Raw genomic sequence first — 25,018 nt, forward strand, 5'->3', positions numbered from 1 at the left:
GCAATGTTCTAGTGACTGGTAGGTGAATATTGACATGATGGAAAGGAAATGTTTCATACATTACCATAACAATCAAGACTTTCAATACATATTTTCTGGGGTTGTATATGAACTCTTCTTTACTCATTCGTCTTGCAAATTATATTTCGATACTCTCTTCGATCGTACACAATTCTGCAAATGGTCTTACAAATTTCGTTTGAATTCGATTCGATTGACTTACGCACTATAAAAAGAATTGCAGAACATTCATTCATTCAATTGTATAAAACCGTGGCAAACTGACTTTCAATTACCAAACTACGCCCTTCGCGGAGTTACAGAAATAAGTCACTTATGTGAGTAGTGCACCGAAAAAGTGTGAAGAGAGGAAGCACCACAAGCTACACGGGATAATGCGAGAAAATGCCGGAAGGAATCAATAATTTAACAATAATTACTATTTATAAGTTCTCCAGCCACGGGGACTCGACTAGCTGTTACCCATTGCATTCTCTTCTAACATATGCACTTTTTATGTCCACAAATTCTGACGGACAATCGGGCCCTTCCGTCTCCTTCAACCCATTCTCGCAAATGTGCTGGAATATTGTATTTACATGCACAACCAATTGCGTCTTTCGCCAATCGTTTTCACACTTGTTTTTGTCTGCTTCACTCTCTTTGCCTCAGGTTCACCTGCATTCTTTACATCCCATTTTCACGGTACTAATCGAATGCTATCAAGTGTGACAAAAAGGGTGTGAAAAGTTACCAAATGCCCACACAGAGGAAAAGAGTTTTTTATCAAAACACCATTTTCAACATTCAAAAGATTGTGTTGGCCCTTACCATGGATGAGAAACAAGATTTACGGAGAACGGAACCGTTTATTCCTGTTTCGGGTGAGACGTAGGTACGTCAGCCATCGTGTCCGTTTCATCGTCGCCACCTTCCTCGTTTTTCGGTCGCGTCCACTTGATCATCGTTTCTGGTGAGCGGTAGAGGAAGAGCAGTTTCGCAAATAGATCCTCCTCAAGGGTGAACTCGCATGACTCGCGCACCAGATAGATGTCCAGGCAGAGCTGCACCACCCGGTCGACGTACGGTAGATCTTCGAACATAATTTTGGAACTCGCACCGGAAAAGATACTCGTACGAAGCATGCGCGAGAACACAAGAATCATCGTGGAGTAGATGCCAATGATGCTAACCGACAGAAAAGAAATACATAAAATGGGCGAAGTTCAAAACACGCAACGGAAGCTTACCCTCCGGCGGCGATTGAACTGATAGTGCTGGGAAAAATCTTGTCGTTGAACATGTACATCACCAGGTAGTTGGCGCAATCCGCGTACGGTAGCCGCGCCAGATACTTCTCGTACAGCGTGTCGCTGCAGTCTTCGCGCGATTCCCACCACTGCATCGGTATCGTGTTTTCGACCTGCGTCTGAAGCAATCGCAGTTTCAGATGGCGGTAGTTAGCATCATCCGTGTCCGCTATAACGAGAACCCGATTGTGGAGGTTACATTCCAAACTTTTAACTACTTCAGCGGTTTCCGTTTGACTTACAGTTAACATTTTTGATCAACTGATGAATCGGTCGCACTGAGCCACTGTTCTGGACTCGTAAAAACTTTGGCATCAAATTTGGCAGCACCACCACCTCTTCCGTGTCTCCCGTCAGCATCTTAACCAGTGAATCGCGGGCTGGTCCAGGACCGAGTTCGAAACCTCGCTCCTCCGAAACGATGCCCGGATTTTCCTTCGAATGTGACACCCGGCTGATCGTGTACCGGAACCGGCACGTGAGTGTCACGTTCGACTTCAGATCGAACAGCAACCGTTCGCGATCCGGTGGTGATATGTTCCAGATGGAAGTTGAATTGGCCCCAAGTTTGACGGCTGCTACGTCGGCCGGTTCATAGTTGGAAAGGAAGGTAAGGGCCGTACGTTCCGTTCCGTACGGCGCCGTAAAGTTGCCCCAATTTTGTTCCGTTAACCTGCAACGAATAGGGTACTGAAACGAAACGTCTCACTAGCCACACCAGCGACGTACCCATGAATATTGTTATCCTGTGCGCTCATCATGTACACTGGTTCGTACGGTCCTATGCGCAACGTGACCGACACATCGTACGGTATGTTCGGTTCACCTACCGCATTACTGAACGCAAACAGCGCGAGCGGGAACCAGATGAGAAAGATGATGCCCAACATCATGCCACCACCCATCAGGTACTTCACCATCGAACCCTTCTTTTGGCCCCGCGGAGCTGGCAAATCTTCCTCCAGCTGGCGCATACACTTCAGCTGGTACACGTTCGTGAAGATATCCTCCATCTTGAGCCAATCGAACAGCGTCATCGAGGTGTCGGTCCAGATCCAGTCCATTAGCGTGCGTAGTTCGAACAAGAACGGAACGGTCATGAACAGTTTGAAGCCGGAAAAGTTGGCCATCGTAAAGCCTTTTGTCAGGAAGTTGCCCAAAATGCGCGCCGGATAGCCGCACCGGATTTGATAGGCCGAAAACAGAAGATAGAAGCACTTGATCGTGTAGTAGAGGATCGGAGGTGTGGTCGCATTGAAGCTACGCTCCGTTGTGGCCGGTAGCACGAAAAACATCCACACGTGTAGCCCGATGATGAGGAAAAACTGAAACAGTATTTTGCCGATGATATTCTTGCGCAGATAGAGCGCCCGATCGACTACGATCAAGAAGAACTGAATGATGAGCATCAGCAGGAACGTCACCGGTACACGGTTTTCCTCGAAATACGACAGTACGCCGCCGTCTCCTTCTTGTGTCTGGAAAAGCGATTTGGTTCAAATTTTAATCATGCGATCGCCCGTTTTCCCGATTTAATTTAATGCAAGCGATCGCCTTTTTTCATTACTTACCCCAAATGCAGAGAATCCAAACAGAATGACGAAAAAGTTCACGAAATCACAGAGGAACATGTATCCGTACACGTCGGCCGTTTTGCGCGACTGTCGATCCAGCAGTTGGCTGAAGAACGCTTTCAGCGACGAAGTGTAGTTCCGGAACGATTCCTTCACTATCTGCGGGTAGTACTTCTTGACTGGTTCCGGCTGGATCGAAACGCACAACTGTGTGGTCTCGCTGTGTGGCTCATCATCCGTAGGCATCGGACCTGCTGTTTCGTTAATTTTTACCATCGACAATCCCGCAAGCTCGTCTTTCTGTCGAACCTCAAACGTGTCTCGGCTGAAATAAAAGAGATGGTTGTAAATCATATCGTTCCCATTCAAAAATATTTACATAAAAATACAGTCTAAACGTGCGACGCAAAAGTATCTATATTACCCCATACTGTCACGTGCCGTGCGCACGTTCACCCGTAATAAAAGGGGCTTTTTGAGAGGAATCAATTTTCGAAGTTTTTGTAACGGAGTTGTCAAGGAACCCGCTACGGAACCGTGTTCTCTCACTAACGGAATATGCGTTTTGAAAAATTCCACTACCGTTTCCCTGCGTGATTTTCGAGCTCCTAATTTGGACACGATGAGAACACACAGAACGAACGAACGGTTACGAATCTTAGTGCCAAAAATTGTTGCATACTAATCATACCCCTTTCGAGATTGTTCACAGCTAGCCTGAGGGTTTCTTCAAATATTTGCAACACTTCCTTGCGATAGTTTCTGCCACGACATGCGTAGGTGCAACAAACAACAAACATGAACTACAAGAAAGCTCTTTTCGGGTTCTGCGACTCCACTACTCACGTTTTCTCGTTCTCTTCCGCCATCAGCATCATCGCTTTGGTGCGCTCGTCATTCGGATCGACTTGGTACATGCCTTCCCTGAGAGAGGGCTCCTCCGTGGGGTCCGATTTCCACAGTCCGAGTGATTTCAGGATGAACCGATGGCAGAACAGCATCAACAACAGTATCAGATCGTACGTGGCGTACCCGTTTTTTCGCTCGATGCCGAACAGGCGCGCCAGGTGGAACGGTTGATTGGATGGGATCGGCGTCTGGTTCCACCAGAGCATCTCGAACTGGCAGATACACTTGATGAGCACCACCGTCTGGGTGTACGCTATCAGCTTGGTCCAGAAAGTTTGTGAGGGCCGCGGAAACGTTAGCGTACCCCATAGCGTCACCATTAGTGGCAGTGGCAGCGAGAGCAAACTGGCCGAATTAACCTACCGAAATTGGTACCAGAAACATTGATCAGCGATCGAAGAAGCGTTTTGAACGCGGGGCGAACGGACGACCGTTACCTGATTGAGGAACACTACGAAGTAGCAAATAAAATCTGTGTGCGACATTATGGCGTACCATGCCGCCTGGAGCAGTTCCACGATCAGCGAGTGCTTCCGAGTGGTAAAATCCTCTTCGGAACTAACCTCGTCCAGTGTGCGCTTGATGGCATCCGTTGAGCTTCCATCGGTTTTGCTACGAAACAAAGACGCTCGAGGTTAGAGAAAATGCGGATCAAAAAAAAGCTCAGACTGTGAGATATTGAAAAAAAGTTGAAAATTTACATTTCCATGACACGTTTCATGCGGTGCGATGAAGAATATTGACGCTACGAGCTACTCTTTATGAATTGATAACCAAAAAATTTCAAAAATCTAATGCGGAACCACCGCGGAACCAACCATACCATTTACCGCGGCGTTTGCACGGAACCAACCTGCCCAAGCACTAAGGCCATAGAAACATTACTTATTTTGCGCAATGAGCTGGGTCACAAGACGAGCGCTTGCTGGCCAAATTTTGTCGTTCAACTTCTTTAAAGTGTTAGTACAACGCCAAGTAATCCATAGCATCTTGAAAAGTTTAGTGACAAAGTGCAGTGACCAAAAAACCATTGAGCGTGTGTTTGTGCGTTAAGGATTGCCGTAAGGGATGCAACACCCTTCTTCGGAGGAACATTAATGCTAGTTGCTGAACAATCAGTGCCAAACCGGATTCACAGCCGGATCGTGTCCAGGAGAAAAGGAAGTGCAACCCAACCGAATTCATCTGCTTGCAGATCTGTGTATGTTTGTGTTGGCTCGGGTGACTTTCACGGTGTTCCGGTGGCGTCTTCCTGTGCTTCGTGTGTGTTTGAGTGTGAGCATTGGTGTGCAGAAGAAGTGCAGTTGCACTCGTTCCTGGAGAGTGAAAGTACCTGTCCAGTGTGTCATTGGAATAGTAGCGGTACGGTATGCCTTCTTCGTCCAAGCCCCGCTCGGCTGACGGTGCCGAGATGAGAATCTCGGGAAGTAAACTATTACTGCGCCTGGGTGACGAGGAAGGGAGCGAATACGATTGATACCGTGCAGAGATGGATAAAACAATGGAAAACGTTGGTACGAAACGTTAAACTACCGTATAACCAAACACAATGTGATGGGAACTTAAGAAAGTTTTACTAACACTAATCAAAATTAAAGAATTTTCTTTGCAATGAAAAAGAACAATTTTGTCTTCTTAATGCATGGAAAACGAAGAAGAAAATGAAACTATATTCCCAATCAAATGTGCAGCTACTAAGTAACATGGTTCTATGCAACCAACTACCACATAGAAGAGTAAGGTGCAGTTTGAACGAACCAAAGTGTTGGCCAATTTTACATCACTCATTACGGCGCTTTCGCGCGCGTTCGCTGGCCCAATACTTACTCGTCCTTCAGCGGATCTTTACGGCTGATCATCGCTAACGCTACACCCAGTCCACCGACCTGATGCAGTCTGGTCGAAAAAGTGTACAAGGAGGAAAACGGAGAAAATGACAAGAAACCATCAGGCAGGAGGAGATGATAACCGTTTGAAAGGTGCAAAGTATAGTTCCCACTAGTATGTTCCCACGTTTGAATGTACAGTATGTACAGGGATCGTAGCTATTACGCTTCTTTGCAATCGTGAAGCTATGGACTATGGGTCTATTCTATTTGTTGCTGACTAAAGCTTGCTCGGAACATAAACGCTGCTACTAAAGCTCTTAAAAATATCGACAGTCCCTTCACAGTAACGTGAACTCTTCTGCTGTGGTGTGAAGGATACGCTTGCATGGCGCACGACACGATCAACATATCTAGTCCTTTGAAGAAATTTCATAGGTAAAATGTAGGTATGAATGTCGTGGTGTGGTGTTTGTGTGTATGTGTGTGTGGCGAGGGCTCAGGACCCGGGGCGTCCTGTACCGTTCGGTGGTGGAGGTAGATTACCCTGTATCGCGCTGCTGTACAGTGTAGTCTTGTTCGTCGCGCAGCGTTGTCTGTTTGGGTCCGCTGGTGGCACTGACCGGCTGTGTGATGGACGATATGGCTGGCGAAGGTGGAATCGACACTGGTTCCGGGTGATCATGGTTAGCGTTACTACTGTGTACATGCCGGCTACTGGCGGTGGGGGAACCGTGGCGGGACATTAGACTACCGCTACTTGATCCTGAATGTGAGTCGGCCTCTGTGTGACTGCTAAATTAAACGGGAAACATAGCGAAGATCAAAGAAATAACACAGAAAAAAGACACAGAAGGACAAACACGCACAGGAATAAACGAGACGGGACACATTCTATGAACTAGTTAAACTATTTTTAAATTGATTAAAAGCGGCACTGATCGACTGAAAGCTCGACGGGGTGTCCCAATTTTTAGCATAATGCTACACGATCATTAGCCAGTACACGCGCGCCACACGCGGATTCCATCACCGGTGGTTATGTTATTTACAGACATTCGAATATTCGAATTTTAATATTCGAATCTACAAGCTGTTTCGATTGCTCTGCGGCCGCTCGCCGGACCGCTGTTACCTACCTGCCCGATCTCGAGACGTAGTGTGTCCACACACCGTCCTTATCCCGAATGCCAACCCCGAAACCGGGTGTTTCCTTGAGGTCCTGCTTTTCGCGCGTCAGTACGCGCATCACGTAGCGATAGTTACGCGAAACACGGTGTAACCGTAGCGTCAGCGAACCGATCGCACCGGCCAGGAAGGCCGGGATAAGCGCCAGCCCGGACAGTGAGAATTTGCTCTTCTTTTCCTCCACCGGCGGTGGCTTGCCACCGTCAGCTTCCTCTTCCTCGTCGCTCAACAGACGCGCTTCTTCGTCCGTGATGGAATGTTGAGCGTGCAGCTCCTTACTGGTACCGGCCTGCTGGTCATCCGGCTCATCGGTGGTGGTCGGTTTACGTAGCCGTGGACCCTACCGAAAAAACCCGACGTTCATTAACACAATGGACTACGATAGGGACCACCCGCAGGACAAGTGAGTTGGTTGAAAGATAACCTTCCCATACGTTGCGTAGGAAAATAATTACAAACAGTCAAACGATTCTTGTGCATTTGTATATGCCAATCGCGTAACATAAGCGAGGTACTGGGAATTAGCGCCCCCAGCAAAGCATATAACACACGAAGAAACACGCCGCAAACCGAAAGGAAAACCGACTCCAAGAGCTAGCGGGAGAAAATGTAGGAATGTGAAGTGACTCTAAAAATAGTGTACAATCCCAAATGAAAAATGATCCGACAAGATGACACACTAGCCTTTCTGCCAACTAAAAATGGGCCAAATCCGTGAACCCAAGGAGATGATATGAACTGTGGCAGTTGTGGTGCCTGAATGTGAGAAACAATCATTAACAGTACACTACAACCATATTAAGGTTGCATTCAAACATGATTCCTTACAGTTGAAACGACTAGAAAATACAAGTATTGAAATAAACGAACAAATGAGTAAAACATACAACTATAATAAGGTATTTAATAAACACACAAGCAGCTCACAACCAGATCATACATACTTTTAACTAAGATGCAAGAATGCAAGATTATTTATCACTCAATGAGGCTATGGCGCATATGTAAAGCGAAATTAGAAAACGAAAACGAAGTAAAGGTTCTGGAAAAAGCCTCCATAAAATATAAAAGCACTTCATGGCGAAACTAACATGGCAAAAGTAGAATGAAAACGTTTAAATGGTAGTTCTACGGCGAGAAACGGAAAAGTAATAACACAAAACTCACAGAATGAGTATGACGTGGTATTGGTTCGGAAATTGCAGATCGCTCTGCTACGGTCGCGGCGTTATCATCGGCCTCGGCGGTACCAGTACCGCCGCTCTGGTCACCGGCATCGGACCTTGGCCGACGGTAGACGACCGGTGACGAAAGACGGCGCCGCTTGAGTGGATCCGCGTCTGCAACTGGAGCATCACTAGATGTCGGATCTCTGGCCGTGCCGTCGTTATCATCCGCTTTGCCGCGTGAAATGGCATGCAACTCTTGCATTCTCTTCCGCTTCAACTGTGCAGCCAGCTACATGTCCGGTGGGTATGGTTTGTTGCAAGTGTGTAACGGTTTTTTGAGGTGTTGGCAGAACAGTAACGCAGTGCAAATGTCAGCATAAATGGAGCAATTTCGAAATGCATGGACAACACATGCCACGGTAATAGTGATCGATTTGGTTTCGATATTGATTGTGCGATAGTGGAAATTGTTATAGTGAATTTAAATTAACGGCGTTCGCAGTGTTTTCGGTGCCAAATGCAATATTCGTGTTTGTGTGTGCCAAACGAAATCGATACAAAAGACCAAAAATAAAAATAAAAAAAACAAATTGTTTGATTATTTCTTGAAGCAGTACGAGTAGGATACTAGGAGAATTGTACAATTTGCAAAAACTTAAAACCACCTATAATTTTAAGGGAAATAATAAAACATCTTACAAACAGCTGCAGAGACAGACAGGACAAGAACTCAGACACAAACTCAGATAACTCAAAGAAAATCGATTTAAAAAAACCACAGAAACACCAACCGAATATAACAAATAAGTGCAACAATGGACCCCCTAAAGACAACAAAAACTTCCAAACTTCCAAAACGAAACCTAATCGAAACTGCACTCTCTTTGGAGACATAGGTGAAAGAATAGATTTTTCGAAAAACACAACTCACCTTGCTGAGGGTCAATCTTTGACTAAGCCTTCGCACCGTCGGTGATTTGTCTTCGAGATCGTCATCGTCGCGATCGCGCGCCTCGATCATTTCCAACTCAAACTCCTGCTCTACGTCCTCGAACATGTAGTAATCTCCAGATCGTATCGCTGAAACGGTGATGTGCCAAAGAGCCGCATGAGTAACACTTGATAGCATAAATATTTCGACTATCATATTTCCACCAGATGGAAAAGGTTCTATGATCTAATAACCGAGTACTACCGCGTGTGTATGTACGATCATTGTGCACTCTTCAAAGAAAATGTTACCAACACAACTCTATTCCATCATAATGTCGTCAATACCTGAGCCCGAGGAAACGAGGATCACTTTTGGTAGGGCCCGAGTAAAAGCTTACTAATAAAGGACCAAAGCTGAGAACGATGGGGTTCAACAAACCGGAATTGAGTATCCGCCCAAGCAGAAAAATGTGCAGAAACCGTTGCTGTACCAAGGTTCGAGGGATGTTTGTCAATTCGTTGGTGTATTGTGCCGGTGGGGAAATAAATATGTAACAACGTGTAGAACTTTTGCTAATTAAACTGTTCTAAGCCCGAATGATAAGCTGCTCCACGTGTCGCGTATAAGAAATCGAACGTTCGTAGACAGTTCTATCACTCCTGTGGTTTGTAATATTGATTACAAGCCGAAATAAAGTGATGCGGTAATTATTTAAAAAAGGACCATACCCGCCACCGATTAGAGACATACATTTGAAATTAGTGTATCCAAGCGCAGAACGGAAGAAAGCATTAGACTGGCAACAAAATATGTGCAACGATGCAACAAAATGATGATGATTGAAGATTGACTGTGACAGAAGCCTACAATTTGTAACCAAATAGAATTAATTCAGATTAAACAATACGCAGACCAGACCGCTTAGCCAGACGGTACCGAAATGTTTAGTCACAAATGACCACGAACAGTATTGGTACATCGAAACACTGACTGTTACGTTCTCTCCCAGGGATTAGTGTGCGACGAAAAAAGTAAGCCCCACGACAGCAAATACCAAATTTCCGCAGCGGCCGATAGAAGTTAACGAATGAATGTCAGAAACAGGATAGCATTTCAGAAACCATAGAAGGCAGAGAAATCCTGGGAGAGAACATTCCACAACAAGTAATAGGCTCTAACGAAATTACGCCAAAAACGGGAAGGGAAACAGAGAGAGTAGTGAAAAATACGGATCCGGACGCGGGTTCCATCCCGTTCCGTCTGTTACCCGTTGGTCTGTGTTCCGATATTTTGCGCTTCAAACTCGACCTATGGTCAACAGTATCTATAATAGGAGAGAAAGAAAACAAAACTGGTGGATGAAAACGTAAGACGAGGCATAAAGGGACATGGGTGTGAGAATTGATGCTCTATTGATATATCAAAGAAGAGCCGTGCGTTTAATCACGTGAAAGAGGCATGGTTCTTGAATGTCCTTATTGGAACGATTGAACGATTTCAGGAGCATTTTAAGTGTAATAGTGTGAATTTTTAGTTGTACAGTTATTGAATAAATTTGCTAGTTGGCGATAGATCAACGAACGTGGAGAAGTTATTTACTGCGACTATTATACAATTTATATACACAAAATCAATAAATTTCACACATCACATCAATTTCGTTGTTGCGGCGCGGCGTTTCTGATCGCAGAAAACTGTTATTATCGCTTAAGATTATTGACAGAATAAAATAAATTCAACGCACAGAGACCCGAGTGGGTTGACAGTTTATTGGGTGGATTATTTACATAATTTGTACATATAAAATGGAATTATAATTCTTACCTGGCATAAAATTGAAATATTTGAATAAAAAGGTGCCTTTCGATAACAGTGTGCACTAAGAGACTTGTAAGCGGCGGCATGTGTGAGTTGGTAGAACGAAATCAAAGCTTTACGTCAATTTGCTAACGAAAAAGCGACACATCGATCGTTAATATTGGCATAAAGTAAGGTTGAAGAAAGAAGATCAAAATCACGGACACGGACTAGAGTACTATCAAACGAGACAGAACGAGAAAGGGCTAAGAAAAGATAGTTACACTCGTGATGGGAAACGGGAGAGCGAGAACGAGCGGAGCGAATCGAATCGCGTAAACCAGCTTCGCCAACCGGGCCCCAAAAACTGCGCGTCCGCGACCGTCTTCGGGAGATGCCACCGTTCGCGGTGGTCGTAGCGTCATCGTACCGTGTGTCATCGTCCACGTACAGTGAAACCAAGAAGCTTGATCGTCGACGTCCACCTCCGTCAACCCCGATCGGTTCATCCGGCACACCCGAGCCAGAGCCCATACTCGAGAGCCGTCGGTGGCGTGGTTGGTTTGGTGCAAAAGTGGCCGAACGGGGTGAACGAGGTGATCGCGGCGATTGAGCTGGTTGTTGATCCACTTCCTGAAACACAAATGTGTGATCAACGTAAAGGTACACCCTTCGTGACTGAACGAAAAAAAGATTATACTTCATTGGCTTCACCGACGATTCGATGTTGCATTTTCGGACTAACGGTAAGCTCGTGGTTCGCTGGCCATGATACAGCGTTAAGGCTAGATTGTCGCCGGTGTTGGCGGTGCTGTAGGGAGGTCTTGCTGGGCGGCATTAACGTGTTCGCAGTAGCAGGAGCACCGTGCTGATCCCTTTCGAATGGAGGCGGTGAAAACACAGGAAACGTATCGTCTGGGCTGCAAACTCTGGCCATCAGATCGTTGGGTGAATCGAATGACATTCGCTGTGGATCCAAATACGCATCCAGCGACGATGGCATCAGAGCTGAACTGGGCGATGGTACCTACGGTTGAATGAAGCAACACAGTTATTGGTGATCCTTAGCCAAGAGAGCCCACAAGCCCAAATCTACAACAACCAAAAACCGGTGATGAATTTGTCCACCACCGACAAACCTGCGTTTGATACGATCCGCGCCCCACCGTTAGACCTCCGTTGTCCGACGGCATATCGGAGAGACCTTCGCCCTCGATAAACATCGAATTGCCTGCTATTTCGTCCTCGATTGGCGTATGGTATCCTGTATTATATGATGACATACTATGAGTCTGCGGAAGCTGACACCGTTCAGCGTCTTCCGGTGCCGAACGGTAGTAAGCATCGGAAGAGGTATTGTGAAGAAAGTGTGCCAGTTTTGGGGTTGAATGAAAAGAAGAGGAAAAAACGGGAAGAAAACAAACCACCACCGCCCTCTTTCGGTTAGCTTTTCTTTTCGAGTTTCTCTAGTGCACTCTTACACACATTCCTACTCAACTACAAGCTTCAAACACGCTCCAAAGCTACCATTTTCATAGAGCAAATGATCCGTGAGCCGCTCCAGACTAAGCGGCAAACGACTGGTGCTATTTCACAATACTACGTTTGCAATTTTCCACTTTTGCTGGCATTCTAGAATACTGTGGCTGTGAGAGAGTGCAACCCCCAAAAAAGCTGGGTGTATGAAAGCTAAGACTCTACAAATGTATTGAGCACAAAACACCATCACAAAACATCATTCCCGAACCGTTCGTTTTAGGTGTAGTCTATGCAAAATCACTCCCAAACAAACAAATAAAATATAATACTTACTTTAAACACTTTAAAAAAACTATCTTCATCTTACACATACAGCCGAACACACTTTGGGAACTCAAAATCGTTTAGCCCCTCCACATTAATGTTCAGGGGCACAACTTCTCTTGACAGAACGCGACGCGGTTGGTATCGACAAAAATCAGAAAGGAAAAATTCACCAAGATTGGCTCGTGCTGTTGTGCGATGTCAGTTGTACTACGGATGGAAGTTTTCGCCGCAAAATGACGGAAATCATATCGCGCAAACCAAGATAACGAAAAACGGAAACAACAAATGTGGATAGCAATTGCTTACACTGCCTGTTTGCTAGGACCTGAAAGAGTTTACCTATGGCATGGGTGGCAGGATCTTGTACCGACTCCAAAATTCTTTGCTGTGTCGCTTTAATGCGATCCATTTTGGCTTTGATTTTCTCCAGGATTTGCCGCTCCCGTTCCGCTTCCAGGGTGCTCTCTTTGATGCGAAGCTCTTCAATCAGTTCCGCGCCTCTGCAAACGCGGTAGATTTACAATTGAACGAAGATGCTTTCGGCGAAGAGTGGGAAAGAATGAATACCTTGAGGCCAGATATTTGCTCGCTTTCGATTCGTTGATGATGTGACAGAAGTAGTGGCTTGAAAATATACGTCGTTGCAGCAGGAGGAAGGCAAAGCACATTCCATCCCAAAACAATCCAGCATCGGACGGGTCGGGCATGTTGCATAGTTGTTCACCCGGTTCCGTCGTTCCGGCTGGCGGTGGCGGAAGGGATGATGACAGGCAGGTCACGCCGAACAGTTGCATCACCCAGCACGCGTTATTCATCATCTGATCAAGGAACAGGCAACCAAAGAGTTGCAGTAACGCCTTCGATGCCACGACAAACACATTGTACCAGATCAGGATGTTCCAGCTGCGAACGAAAAATGCATTAGAGTGTTGGGTGCATCTGCTCTTGCTCCGCCTCCCAATACCTACCGTTTGAGGATGTAGTCGATGGAGTGCAGATAAAAGTCCGTTCCCTGCCACAGGAAGAAGAACGCTCCGATCAGGTAACCGATCGAGAAGAGATTGACCCGGCTTGATCCACTCAGAAATACGATGGCCAGCGTGAACCAGAAGAAGACCAGAAACAATCCACGCTTAAGCACATCAAGCCAGTTGCGTGTTTTCGTTATGAAATCGGGTGTCGGATTCTGGAACACTCCGTCGTCCAGTTTACGGAAGTCTTCCAGCACCGACTGGTTACTGCCACCACCGTAGTTGGGCGGTGCCAGCGAGTCTAACCGAAACACCACCGTCTGGCGACACAGCAAAATCAGTAGCACGAAATCGGCCACCATCTTCGGTGCAGCCGCCCGAAACTCGGCAGTATTTTCCGGCAACATAGCCCACGTTCGAAAATGATCCAGCTGCGGAATGATCCACGGATAGTCAACGCACGCCAATGGGGGCAGTCCAATGAACAGCAAGTACTGCAGCGGTATGATCACCACGATGAACCAGGAAAGAGCTTGCCAAACACGTTGCAAAGCTTGACGGCTCAGCGGGAATAATGCCGCCAACCAGAGGGCGTACACGACCGACAGTACATCCATCCGGTGGCCGATGGTAACGATCAGTGCAACGAGCGTTATTTCAACACCAAACTTGAAGAACCCATAATTGAACAGATACTTGACCATCCGCGGAATGTCCTTGTCGGCGTCCGTGCGCACAATCTCGGGGAACATCAGTTCCGGCGTTTTGGGTGATTGTCCCAACCGGATGCGATGTATCGTTTGGCGTAGCACCGTCACGGCGTGTACCGTCACAATGATGAGATACGTCAGGTACGGTCGCAGCAGATCGGAAAGCGTCTGTCCCGTCCCTGCTTTTTCCATTCCGAACCACTTCGCATTGTTCATCTCCATCTGCGTGGCGTTTGCGTCGATGTTCGGGCATTCGCTTTGGAAATTTTCCTCCTTAATGTACTTCACCTGATAGATCATGGTCAGAATCAGCATCAGAGCTGAGAATAGTGACATTATCCGAGTAATTTTCACCAGCTGACGGTGCATCACCGTGTGCTTTCCGGTCGTGTGCGCTTTCACGGTGAACACCGAAAGCACCACGTACAGCAAGTGCAAAAAATTGACCGAATTCACGCTCAGCGAGAACGCCACGATCAGCATGATCTTTGGCATGTGGATCTCGAAGAAGAGCCAGGTAAGTTCGATCAACCAGAGCATCTCTTTGAATGCGGTCCGCGCAAAACTCGTAATTTCCTGGCGCGACAGTTTGCGGAAACGAAAGTCTTCCAACTTTTCGTAGCCATCGTCTTCCCTCGTTGAAAGGGGAGGTGATTTCGGTTGTTCGTCTTCTTTCACCACGGTTTCAGCGGACCCGACGTCGTGAGGTTGGTTCGGAGCACCCGGAAACGTTCCATAGGCGGACGCATTTCCCTCCGTAACGGGCTCCTCTGTCTCGGTATCAGTACGACTGAAGATGAAAAGAAATCATGTTTTCACGCCAAAATGAAATAATTTAAAAAATAAAATACACGGACATGCCACTTACACGGACGGAATTTCACTGATGATCAAAAATCGATCATGACAGTAATGCAACTGAATCACAGTTATAATAACGACCAACGTCGGGTTGACCAGGTGCAGGAACAGTTGGCCCGTTTTGAATATCTCTAGCCCAATGTCTTCTTGTCTGGAGAGCGGAATGAAAGGACATTCAATAACGGCAATCAAACACCAAAACATGCCGATACTTACAATTCCTTCGATATCCCAATGGCCGCCCAATACCGTGGAAACTGTTCGAACTGATGCACGTAAACCAGTACAAGAATGGACATCGAGTACACGATCACAGTCAACCAGAACGAGTACATCATCTTTCGCCAAACTTTGAACGAAAACTAGGAAACAAACGCAACGCAATGTTCAAACAAAACGTATCCATACATGGCACACGTCCTAACTACTCACCTGGAATGTAAGCACAAATATCAGAAACAGTACCATGTAAACGATCCGGAAGACGGTCATCCGGTTGCCAATGATGGCGGATAGGAAGAGCGTGAAGGCAACCACCCAGATCCAGAACTTGATCATGAATGATTTAAAAAACTTCGCTATCCGAGTCACCACGGCAGATGACTTTTTCTCCTGAGCCCGATCAGCGGCCGACGATGGTCCGGTGGCTGCCGTCGTGGCGGCCCCAACCGGAACCTGCAGTGGTGCCGCCATGTTCGCTATCATGGATTCGCGCCGCTCGGTGTGCTTCTCCTGGATTTGCTGACGCAACGAGATCCAAAACATGGTGGTGAAGAGCGACTTCACGAGCAACGGCACACACGGATACTCGAGACGCCGCACAAAGCCAAGCTGCTCCAAACTAATGCCCGATCCCTGCAAGGTAGGTGAATATTGATTATTAAAATGACAATAGAGTTGAATTGTACCACAATACTCACATCGATCACGGTCGGTAGTTCGGCCTCCGTTAGGTTCATACCGTACAAGAATTGTGCCAACAGAAGGAGCTCCGCGTAGATCACCAGGACCGGGCTGGAGTTTAGCATATTTTTCCGATGGTTCGGAAGAATCCAGATCAGGTTGGCCCAAATTAGGAGCACGAACGTTAACCAGCTGTGGTACATGATGCTCCAAACCTGTAGCGAGCAACACGTTAGAGGGTATTAGTTGTTCTGCACCTTTCAACTTTTCCATAACATACCATCATGATGACGTTCGTAAAGATGTAACTATTCATGTATATGTACGAGGCCACATTCCGTACGGCCAGCAACGCTTGCTCGAAGATGCTGGACGGTTCTTCCTCTTCTGAAATATTTACATTCGCGGCTTTAGTATCTTTGATCGCCACTCAAAGTGCCGGCAGGCACATAAAGAGTTTGTTTTGAACAGTGGTGCATTGGTATGTTGCCATGTTGTTTACCGATCGTTTACCACCGCGAGTGTGTCACCGTTTACATGTTCAGGATCATATTTACAGATGCATAGACACAGGCACAGTATTTATTGGGTGGAGACGTATATGCACGTTAAGCACATGAAGTCGGTAAGTTAGAATGCCAATAAAGTGAAATAAAGAAATGAGAAAATGAATAAAAAACGAGTTAAACGTAATAGCTTTACACATATTTCTAGAGAGAGAGCAGTGTTCTCTACAGCGAAGCGGAAACACACTAAGCTAAAATGATTTGATGGAAGGCTACATTCACTCATACACTAGATTGGAGCATCGAATTGGCCGAAATTTGAGATCAGTCCCCTGATCGTGTTTTCTGTCATGCATCTGTTGCCTGGGGTGCTTAAAACTATCAATTTTATGCATTTCAGATACAACTAAGTGTAAGAATGTGCATTACAACCGGTGCTGTGTGCTGATTGTGGCAACAGTGAAACGAACGAAATCAATGCTTCGATCACACACTCACCTAACGTGTCTAATGCTATTTGATCGGTTTGAGCAGTTCCTTTGCCGTCCGCGGCCGACGCATCCCGTATTCGGTGCGTTCCACGGCGCATCAGCTGCAATGGTAATTGAAAGGATGTGTTAGAGGGTAATGCTTCCCAACGCCCGAATCACGGTAACGGTTACCAAGCACCACACGAAGAAAGAGGCATAAAAACAAGTATGATACAACAGTAAAAGTACATGACAAAATCCGAAAAGACCAAGAAAGAACAGTGAAAGTCACTTCGGTATCGTACTGTATCGTCACGGTTCAGTAAAACAGACAATCGTTAGTCAATGTGCTTGCAATACATACGGGAGTCCGTTCGTCCGGAATGTCTGAACCCGCCCGGATGGGGCCGCCTCTGCCGAGCGCCGTCGACCTACCGTAGGTGTAGTAGCCACGTGCACCTGAACCGTCGCGAACTTGACGCTATGGGAAGCACGTGTAGCCCAGGTACAAACAAAACCCCGCGCAAATTGAGCGTTGCGTTAATATTAGCGGATGATGATGAGAGTTGATGATGGTGTAAGGGACGATGAGGGAGCGGCAAAGTGGCAAAACGTCGGTGAGTGGCGATCGCGAACAGAAAGAGAGGCCAGAGTACGTTCACACCCCCCACACACGCAGGAAGCCAAAATCAAACACAAAAACGGTTTATCGCAGCGCGTTCGTCGTTAAAACCGTTTTAACATATAAAAAAGAAAAGAGAAAAGAAAGAACAGAAACGAACCAATCAACAAATAGGTTGTTAGTCAACAAAACAATTAAGTTATTAGTCATAATAATCAAATACAAAAGAAAATAGGAGTAAGCAAATTAAATTTGGCATAGACTTGATGAACTAAAAGCAAATTTGATTTAGTACGACAAACGGGGATGTTATAAAAGCAAAATACGTTGATTAGTTAGGTCAATCGCGCAGCATGAAGCGAAACACTCGCTGAGGGCAAGCTTTGGGGACACCGTCGTCAATAAAGGAACACATTTTCTATCGTGTCCCTGTTGATCGCCTGGTTGGAACCCACCCTTCAAACTTACCTTTAGCGTCATCTAGCAAAAACTTTAAGCGAAACTATGTCTACGTCTATCACTCATGCAGCGGAATAAAAAGGCAAGCAGTCATGCATTCGCTTCTATAAAACTAGCGGGTAAACGCTCCACAAAGCATCTCCAGAGCAGCAAGTAGGAGGGTACCGTTCCCAATGAAGGACATTTGAGCTTACTTTAACCTTCCGCGCAGCGCCACGCCACCGATCGCTTGTGAGCGTTTTGCGCAAGATGTTCTTGCGCTGCATACGGAAGGAGATTTGATTTTGCAGCCGAATGCCGTTTTCGAGCTGGCTCGACAGATCCTGCCGCTTTTTCTCCTTCTCGGTGTCACTCTGCGCAGTGCGTGTTAGAAGTAGTAGCAGGTTTCGGGAGCATGGGGACATTGGGGTGCGATTTCGGTTACGCAGCACATGCGAAATGGAGCGCGCAGAGCAAGTGGGGTAGCAACAGTTAAACGTACTCAACCAACGCAACGGCGCAAATTAGCAGGATTACGCGGCGTGGCAATGGAGCAAATGCAGGACGTTGGCCAGTTTTGATTGCGGAGCACGCACGCGTTGTCAGGCCAATGCGTTAGGATGAAGGGCCGACGATAAGGATTTTAGTATCGATGGTACCATGCAAACAATCCGAATGTATGAAGAAGGTTAGAACGGTAGGGTGGAAATGGTTTGGTTTTAGTCACTTGCTTGGCAATGAACCAGCACTTGTTGGGGAAAGAGCTACAAACGGCCGTCCGGCAGCTACTTACTCTTGTTCGCAGTAACAGCGACGACGTCATCGTTACGCAGTAGTAACATAAGAACAGAAAAATGGGATTGAGGTAAACGTCGGTGTCGAGACTGGAGTTGAAGTGCACGTCCCGGATGTCGGTTCCGTTCGCCAGGTCACACGACGAGCTAAGGATGGGCTTCAGGGCGAGCACGCGGGCCACCGTCCCATTGTACGGCAGAAACTCCTGCGGCCAAGGGTTCTGGTACGTCAGAAATATCACGATATGCGTGACTAGAAACGCTAGTGTTACTTTTAAAACTATTCCGAATGCCCTGCAGAGAAAAACGATAAAATAATTGAAAGCTCCCATCGCACGCCATCCTGTTGCACACGCATTTGTATCGCCCACTCGTACCTATCTAACTGTTTGTAGCACGCCCACCAGGAGGCGGCCCCTAGGAACACGAGGAAGTAGACCCCGCTCGGGGCGGACGGTTGCAGGACTCCGGTGACGCACAGCATGCACATCGACAGCAGCACACCGAGCTTCGTGAAGAACGGCAACCGTTCCGGGCTGACCACCGATCCCGGCGATTCATCTTCTGCCGTGACCACCGATTCGTGTAGCGAGCTGTTCGTGCCCTGTTCTGTCGCATCCGGCGTAGCGTTGGCTGGCTGACGACTGGCGGACGCACCGGTTAGCTTCCGGAGCACGACGAGGATGGTGATCGTACTGATGGCGAGAATTACTTCCGGTGCCATCCAGTACACCACCATCCATGGATCGAGCCCGTTGAAGGACACCAGCCCGATGTGCCGCAGCACGATTTCACCCAGCTGGCAGCCCTCGAACGACGTTTCTGGAAATCCGATCAGCACCAGCTGGAAGGTGATCACGGACACCAGTATCAGGACGACGAACAGAATCAGCAGCCGCAAGAAGAGCCCGGTTGGTCCTTGAAGTAAGATAAAAGAAAGAGTCAGCACAGCGAACGCCCAAAAGTCGGATCGTTTTGAATACATACCCTGAATCGTTTTTTTGTTCGCCACAGGCACATACGGTATCGCAAGCAGGAAGATCAAGTACGGAAGTGCTAGTCCTACCGGTCTCATCAGCAAACCTAAAGTAAAACGTTCAAAATTTCCGGACGGCGTTAAGCTGTTGCTGTTCTCTGCGTGACTGATATCGATCGAAGGCAAACTCGCCTTTTATCGTTGAGCGTGAGTCATTCATTCAATCGCGTTTAATCAATGTGCGATTGCGATTGTTGAATGTTCTATTTCTATTATGATACGATTGCGGATTGGGTAGATTATGATGGATAGCAATGGCAAGGACATATTTGAATTATATCAATCGCCGCATTTAAACAATTTAACATCGTTCGCTAATGCTTTGGCACACCCGATACGCCAATTTGGCCAGAAGGACTTCAAAGTGGAACGTTTTTTGAGGTTCACTTTAATGGTCAAAATGTGTCCCTTCCTCCCTTCGTAACTATTTAGGCAAAAAAGGCTGATAAACCATCCGGTTCCGGTACATTAAGCGAAGAAAAAAGCGAAGAGCAGAAGCGATTCCGACCGTGTTATGCTCCAAAAATCATCACCTACAGCCCCCCGGGAGGTAAGGCTGTCCTGTTCGATGCCGGATGGTGCCACACCTGACCGAATGCAAACGACCGGCCAGGGAATACGCAAAGTACTACGGGTCAGGAGCTCGTCAGGGCACGGCGTAAAAACATACCCCGGAAGAACACCGAATGCAGCAAAAGGCCAGCATAACACAGTTGTACTACATTCATCAGAACCCTCCCGGGAGCTGATTCCCGGTATGGAACACAGAACATGCAGAAATCCGCCCGAAGTTCACCAGAAACCAGTGATGACATTATGCGCGGCACGGGACGCGCCCATTAGTGCGAGTGATACGGCTACGAATAGGGTGTCTGTATGTCATAAAATTAGCATACAAATGAGAGACCCCGGGAGACGGAACGGAGCGGCCATCAGGGATCCGCTTCGTGTTGCAGTTGTCACGGCGTTTGCCAAAGGTTAGTAGATAAAAATGAAGTATCCAGTAGCCCGGCCCGGCTACATTGTTAATGGGTCGTGATATGATATGTGTGACACGATGTGCGCTGCGTGCAAAACCCTACTCGACGGGTTTATGATTTATGTCCCGAGCCACCCGATGAGCCGGTGGCCAGTATTAATGCACGCCAGGACGAGGGTAGTCCTGTGTTTGACTGTCACCCTTAATTTAGCTTCAAGTTTACGGGGTTGACCTGCTTCTTTTGGTAATCAATTAGGCCGAGGTGTGAACAATGGCCCCGACATTATGTGGACCGTGTCCGCGTGGCGCTAAACTTGACCCGACAAATTTCAAGCGCGTGCCAGATGGGTTTGTCCCTTGACGTGAATGAACCAGCTTGAAATGGACTCGGACTCGGAAAGTAGGCCAACGGCAAGCCGACTCTGCGGGCAGCGAAAAGGACTTCCAACAAACACACGCACAGAGAAGTGCGGTACAATCCTTCGATCGCCCAACACTTTTGGCCACTAATCCGGGCACTCCTGTACCAGCCACCCATGCCCATCGCAAATCCCATCGTGGCACGGCTGGATTTGTTTGTTCGTCCACCTAGGACACACTCGCTTAACGTAAACCTATAGCCGTGGAACCGTTTTCCACTGACCACCATCACCAGCTACGCTCGTGTACCTTAGAATGAGGTGAATCGGTGAATGAAATGGCCAACGCAGTGACGCGGAAGTAAATATCCGTCGAACAACACAACCCGCCGTCGTCGTGGGTAAATAATGGCGGCGTCCTGCGAGGGCAAAGAAAAAGAAACACCATCGACACCCGCGGCAACAACAACGCGGCGGCCACTAATCGATTCCGATTTCACCGGGTGGGGGGCTTTTGTTGGTGTAGATGATCTTAAGGAGGCCCGTCCGTCGTTCTGCGCTTTTATTGCTCCATAAAACCTTCGCATCACTTTTTGACGAGCATAAAAAGGATTGATTTTTGTGTCGAGCAGAGGGAGAGCTTGGCCGCCGTGAATTGTTTTCTTGAATTGGCGTAATATGAAAACGCTGTTGAATGGGTTCGAAAATTGTTTGTCCTGAAAGGAGGGGTGCTTCTCACTAAGAGAAACATTAGCAATCAAATGTGCAATTCAAAGAGACTAATAAACAAATCTATAATTAAAACCAAAAGCCAACAACAGCAGAGTCAAAGGTGGCAAGCTTCTCACATCCGATCGCTTCCAAAGTTCGCGCACCAAACGCGAAATTTGCTTTACCATCACACGGCCGGAATCTTTGTTTGTGTCCAAGACTGGCACGGCGACCGGGAAAATCAGCCGGGAAAAGCATAAACATCAACCTCCCGCCGTTCTGTCTTCCAATCAAGCCAATGACCTAGACTTGCCGAGCCACGTGTTCGGTCGGGCGGCCTCCGCCTCTCGGCACGGCATCCGAGCCGTACACACCTTACCTACTTCCGATTTGTGGCCCCCACTGCTAGGCGGCCATTTTCCCTTTCGATGGTGGCACCACTACCGTTTCCTATCTGACATTTTAATCATTTTCCGTGCCTTTCCTTGTGTCACGGCGTTCCCGTCCGTGCCCACCTTCGCGCCCACGGGAAGGTTTATCGCTGAAATCACTGTCCGGGACCGAGTCTTTCGCGTGCCTGCCTGCTGCCCACCCATCCGGACATCCTGACCTTTCCGGTTACATTTCCGCGCCTGTTTCGTTGACGCGGTGTCCGTTCCCCGTTGTAGGCGCGCTATCCTTTCTGACTGGCAGTTTTCGGGACTATTTGTCATGTTGCAGTGTAGGACCCGGGGGGTGGGGTACTAAACGATCCTTTCTGGTTCCCGCTGGATGCCCTTTTACTTTAACACGAAAACGCTTGACGCCACCTTAAACTGTTAAATTCTTTTCCCGAGAGGGCTCAATCTATAACCGCACGCTTTTGCCATTCGACGCTATGAGGGATGTCAGCCTGTCTGCCTGATGGTTTCATTTTACTTACATGTTGCCAGAATGAGCGGTAGAACCAATCGCTGGATTACAAGGCACAGGAAGAAGTTCGCCATTGTGACGCGGTGTCGGGAAGCTTCCGCCGTTCCAGCCGGGTGGTGGTGGGAGTCTCGACTTCATGCACGTGGCCAATTCATTCGTGGATTGCTGCAAACATTAAAGAAGAAGCCATTAAGAAGACTTTCGATTTTTTATAATGTGATTTTTGATGAAATTTCTCCTCTAATCGTTAAATCCTCCGCGATCATAAAAGGAACCGCACACGAACGCGTGGCGGTCAACGACCGGTGAGCGAAAGTGAAATCATGCTGGCCAAAGGGTGTGCTCTATTATCCGGGTCCGGCTCCCGCCGTCAAGGAAGTTGATGTGGAGAAGGCGAGTGCAGTCGGTTCACCCAGCGGGCACGCAAACCGGGCCCGAGAACGAAGGAACGCGTGTGGGACAAAAAACTAGTTCCGTTTTAAATTATCTAATGAATATTCATTATTTTCTCCACTTCGCCTATGCGTATGAGCGTCGAGTGTGTCTCGTGACCAGTACAAGTAGCAGAACACGAACCAAAACCCAGATAGTGGCGTCGGAGGCCCGAGTGTGAACGTGATTTGCGAAGCATTAAACGATCAGTGTACTTCGGTCAAGTACAAGGCGCCTACTTGAGATTTACGGACTCAGCTACTACGAGCCACGAGCCACACTAAGCCACAACCCAATAAGGAGAATTAGTTCATCAACAGCCTGATTATCTGCTGGTTGCTTGTAAACGGGGTAGGTAGGCGAAGTTTGACGGCCTTGATTTATGAACGGCAATGTCACACCGGACCATGATACGTCTCTCTGACATGTCGCCCAAAACGTGCACGCAAATCGGCCGCAGAAGGTGCGATAGTTGATGAACCATCGGCATGCATATCATTAGCGTAATTAGTAGCAGGCCAAAGCGAAAGCCTTTTTTATGTTCCGCTCGCCCATCATCTTAACCAGATCGCAAACCAACCGGTCAATCCGACCGGTGGCTACTACACTACTGACAAGGCGTTCCCCGCGGGGTCAACGGGTTTCCGTCGGTGCCGAATAAGGACCTCCGGTTTTTGGTGAGCAACTTGCCAGCAACCTGTGTACCTGCGTGCCATCGGCAATGTCACACGTTGGCGCAGGAATTGGCCTTTCAGCAATTGCACGGAATACGAGTCCTACCAAGCACTGACAAGTAGCAGGACTGTCCCTGCCCGCTGCTACCGGTTTTCAGCTTGCGTGTCAACCAGTGCGCGTGGTCCACATTAAAAATTAAGGCTTGGTCTTGACGGCCCCCAGGCGCCGAATGTCAAATGGACGCGATCTTCCCGATTCACACCGATTGACCCCTGTGGTTAGAGATACACTCCGTCTTCTCAGTCGCTGTAGACCACGTACTGATGCGGACGAATTGAGCCGTTTGCGAAACGACACTCTATGCATTAGGCGATTAAAATCCGTGGATTCTCACGTAATCTTCTCAATGATATCGCCTTGGGTGATCACAATGACCGCCAAAACACGCACACGTTCAGCTTGACCAGATTGCTCGTGACTAGTGACCCGAACGCCCACCATGAGCAACGCCTAGTGCAATAGCGCCTAGACACAGGGAGAGTTTTCTGATTACCAGGCAAACCGATGACATCATGAGACGACGACAGCCCCCCCAGTGCAATCTCGTCTGGCGTGTGCTGATCCTCCAGGCGAGAGACTCGCAAGCTGCAATTCACAATTAATGTGCAATCTTCAACAAACAATCACGGCTCTGAAAGTTATCAACGGCGTAACACGGCGAGAAGATGGTTTGTATCTTGAAGCAACGCGTATAGTCCCCAACCAAAAGAACCAAGAAATGATGTCCCAGCCCCGGTTTTGTTGACAAAAGTGATTCGCTTCTACTTCGTAATGTGCCGGGCAGAACGAGAATATTTGGCCAAAAACGAAATGCACACAGTAAACCGTTCCCAACTGCGACCCACCCGTGACGTAATGTGACACAAAATTTGCAACCACTCCCTGGTCAGCGCGGAGCGAAGCCAAACATGTGTGAACCTCAAAGGAGCCATTCCAACGGGAACCCTGAAGAGAAACACAAAAACACTATCTAGTGGCGTTCACGGTCCGGTCGAAACCGACCCACTCTGGCGCAGTTTCGTATCGGTGTCTGGAACGGCAGCTTTCACAGCACGGGATGAGCGAA

General features: G+C 47.6%; 1 protein-coding gene across 1 annotated transcript; it reads right to left on the reverse strand.

Moving 5' to 3' along the window:
• Positions 1–138: 138 nt before the first annotated feature.
• On the reverse strand, positions 139–22,859 carry LOC131208060 (piezo-type mechanosensitive ion channel component). Its single transcript, XM_058200704.1, has 31 exons — positions 22,796–22,859; positions 19,776–19,871; positions 19,166–19,706; positions 18,788–19,082; positions 18,210–18,368; positions 16,963–17,056; positions 16,239–16,366; positions 15,976–16,173; positions 15,488–15,910; positions 15,272–15,417; positions 15,063–15,206; positions 13,482–14,984; positions 13,081–13,416; positions 12,853–13,013; positions 11,847–11,971; positions 11,408–11,734; positions 10,992–11,340; positions 10,178–10,234; positions 8,908–9,056; positions 7,975–8,265; positions 6,759–7,147; positions 6,166–6,414; positions 5,621–5,689; positions 5,127–5,237; positions 4,231–4,405; positions 3,731–4,152; positions 2,882–3,209; positions 2,040–2,788; positions 1,553–1,983; positions 1,251–1,479; positions 139–1,188 (listed from the first exon to the last, which is right to left on the reverse strand). The coding sequence occupies exons 1-31, from the start codon at positions 22,857–22,859 to the stop codon at positions 870–872; spliced, it is 9,057 nt and encodes a 3,018-aa protein (XP_058056687.1). The 3' UTR covers positions 139–869.
• Between the last annotated feature and the right edge of the window lie 2,159 nt (positions 22,860–25,018).

This window comes from Anopheles bellator, chromosome 2, assembly GCF_943735745.2.
Source record: "Anopheles bellator chromosome 2, idAnoBellAS_SP24_06.2, whole genome shotgun sequence".
Classification (NCBI taxonomy): domain Eukaryota; kingdom Metazoa; phylum Arthropoda; class Insecta; order Diptera; family Culicidae; genus Anopheles; species Anopheles bellator.

Coding starts and splice junctions, on each gene's coding strand:
- LOC131208060 (XM_058200704.1), bottom strand. CDS start 22,859: ATGGCGAACTTCTTCCTGTGCCTTGTAATCCAGCGATTGGTTCTACCG. Junction 6,415..6,758: donor TACGTCTCGAGATCGGGCAG/GTAGGTAACAGC, acceptor CGTTTAATTTAG/CAGTCACACAGAGGCCGACT. Junction 3,210..3,730: donor GCGGAAGAGAACGAGAAAAC/GTGAGTAGTGGA, acceptor CTTTTATTTCAG/CCGAGACACGTTTGAGGTTC.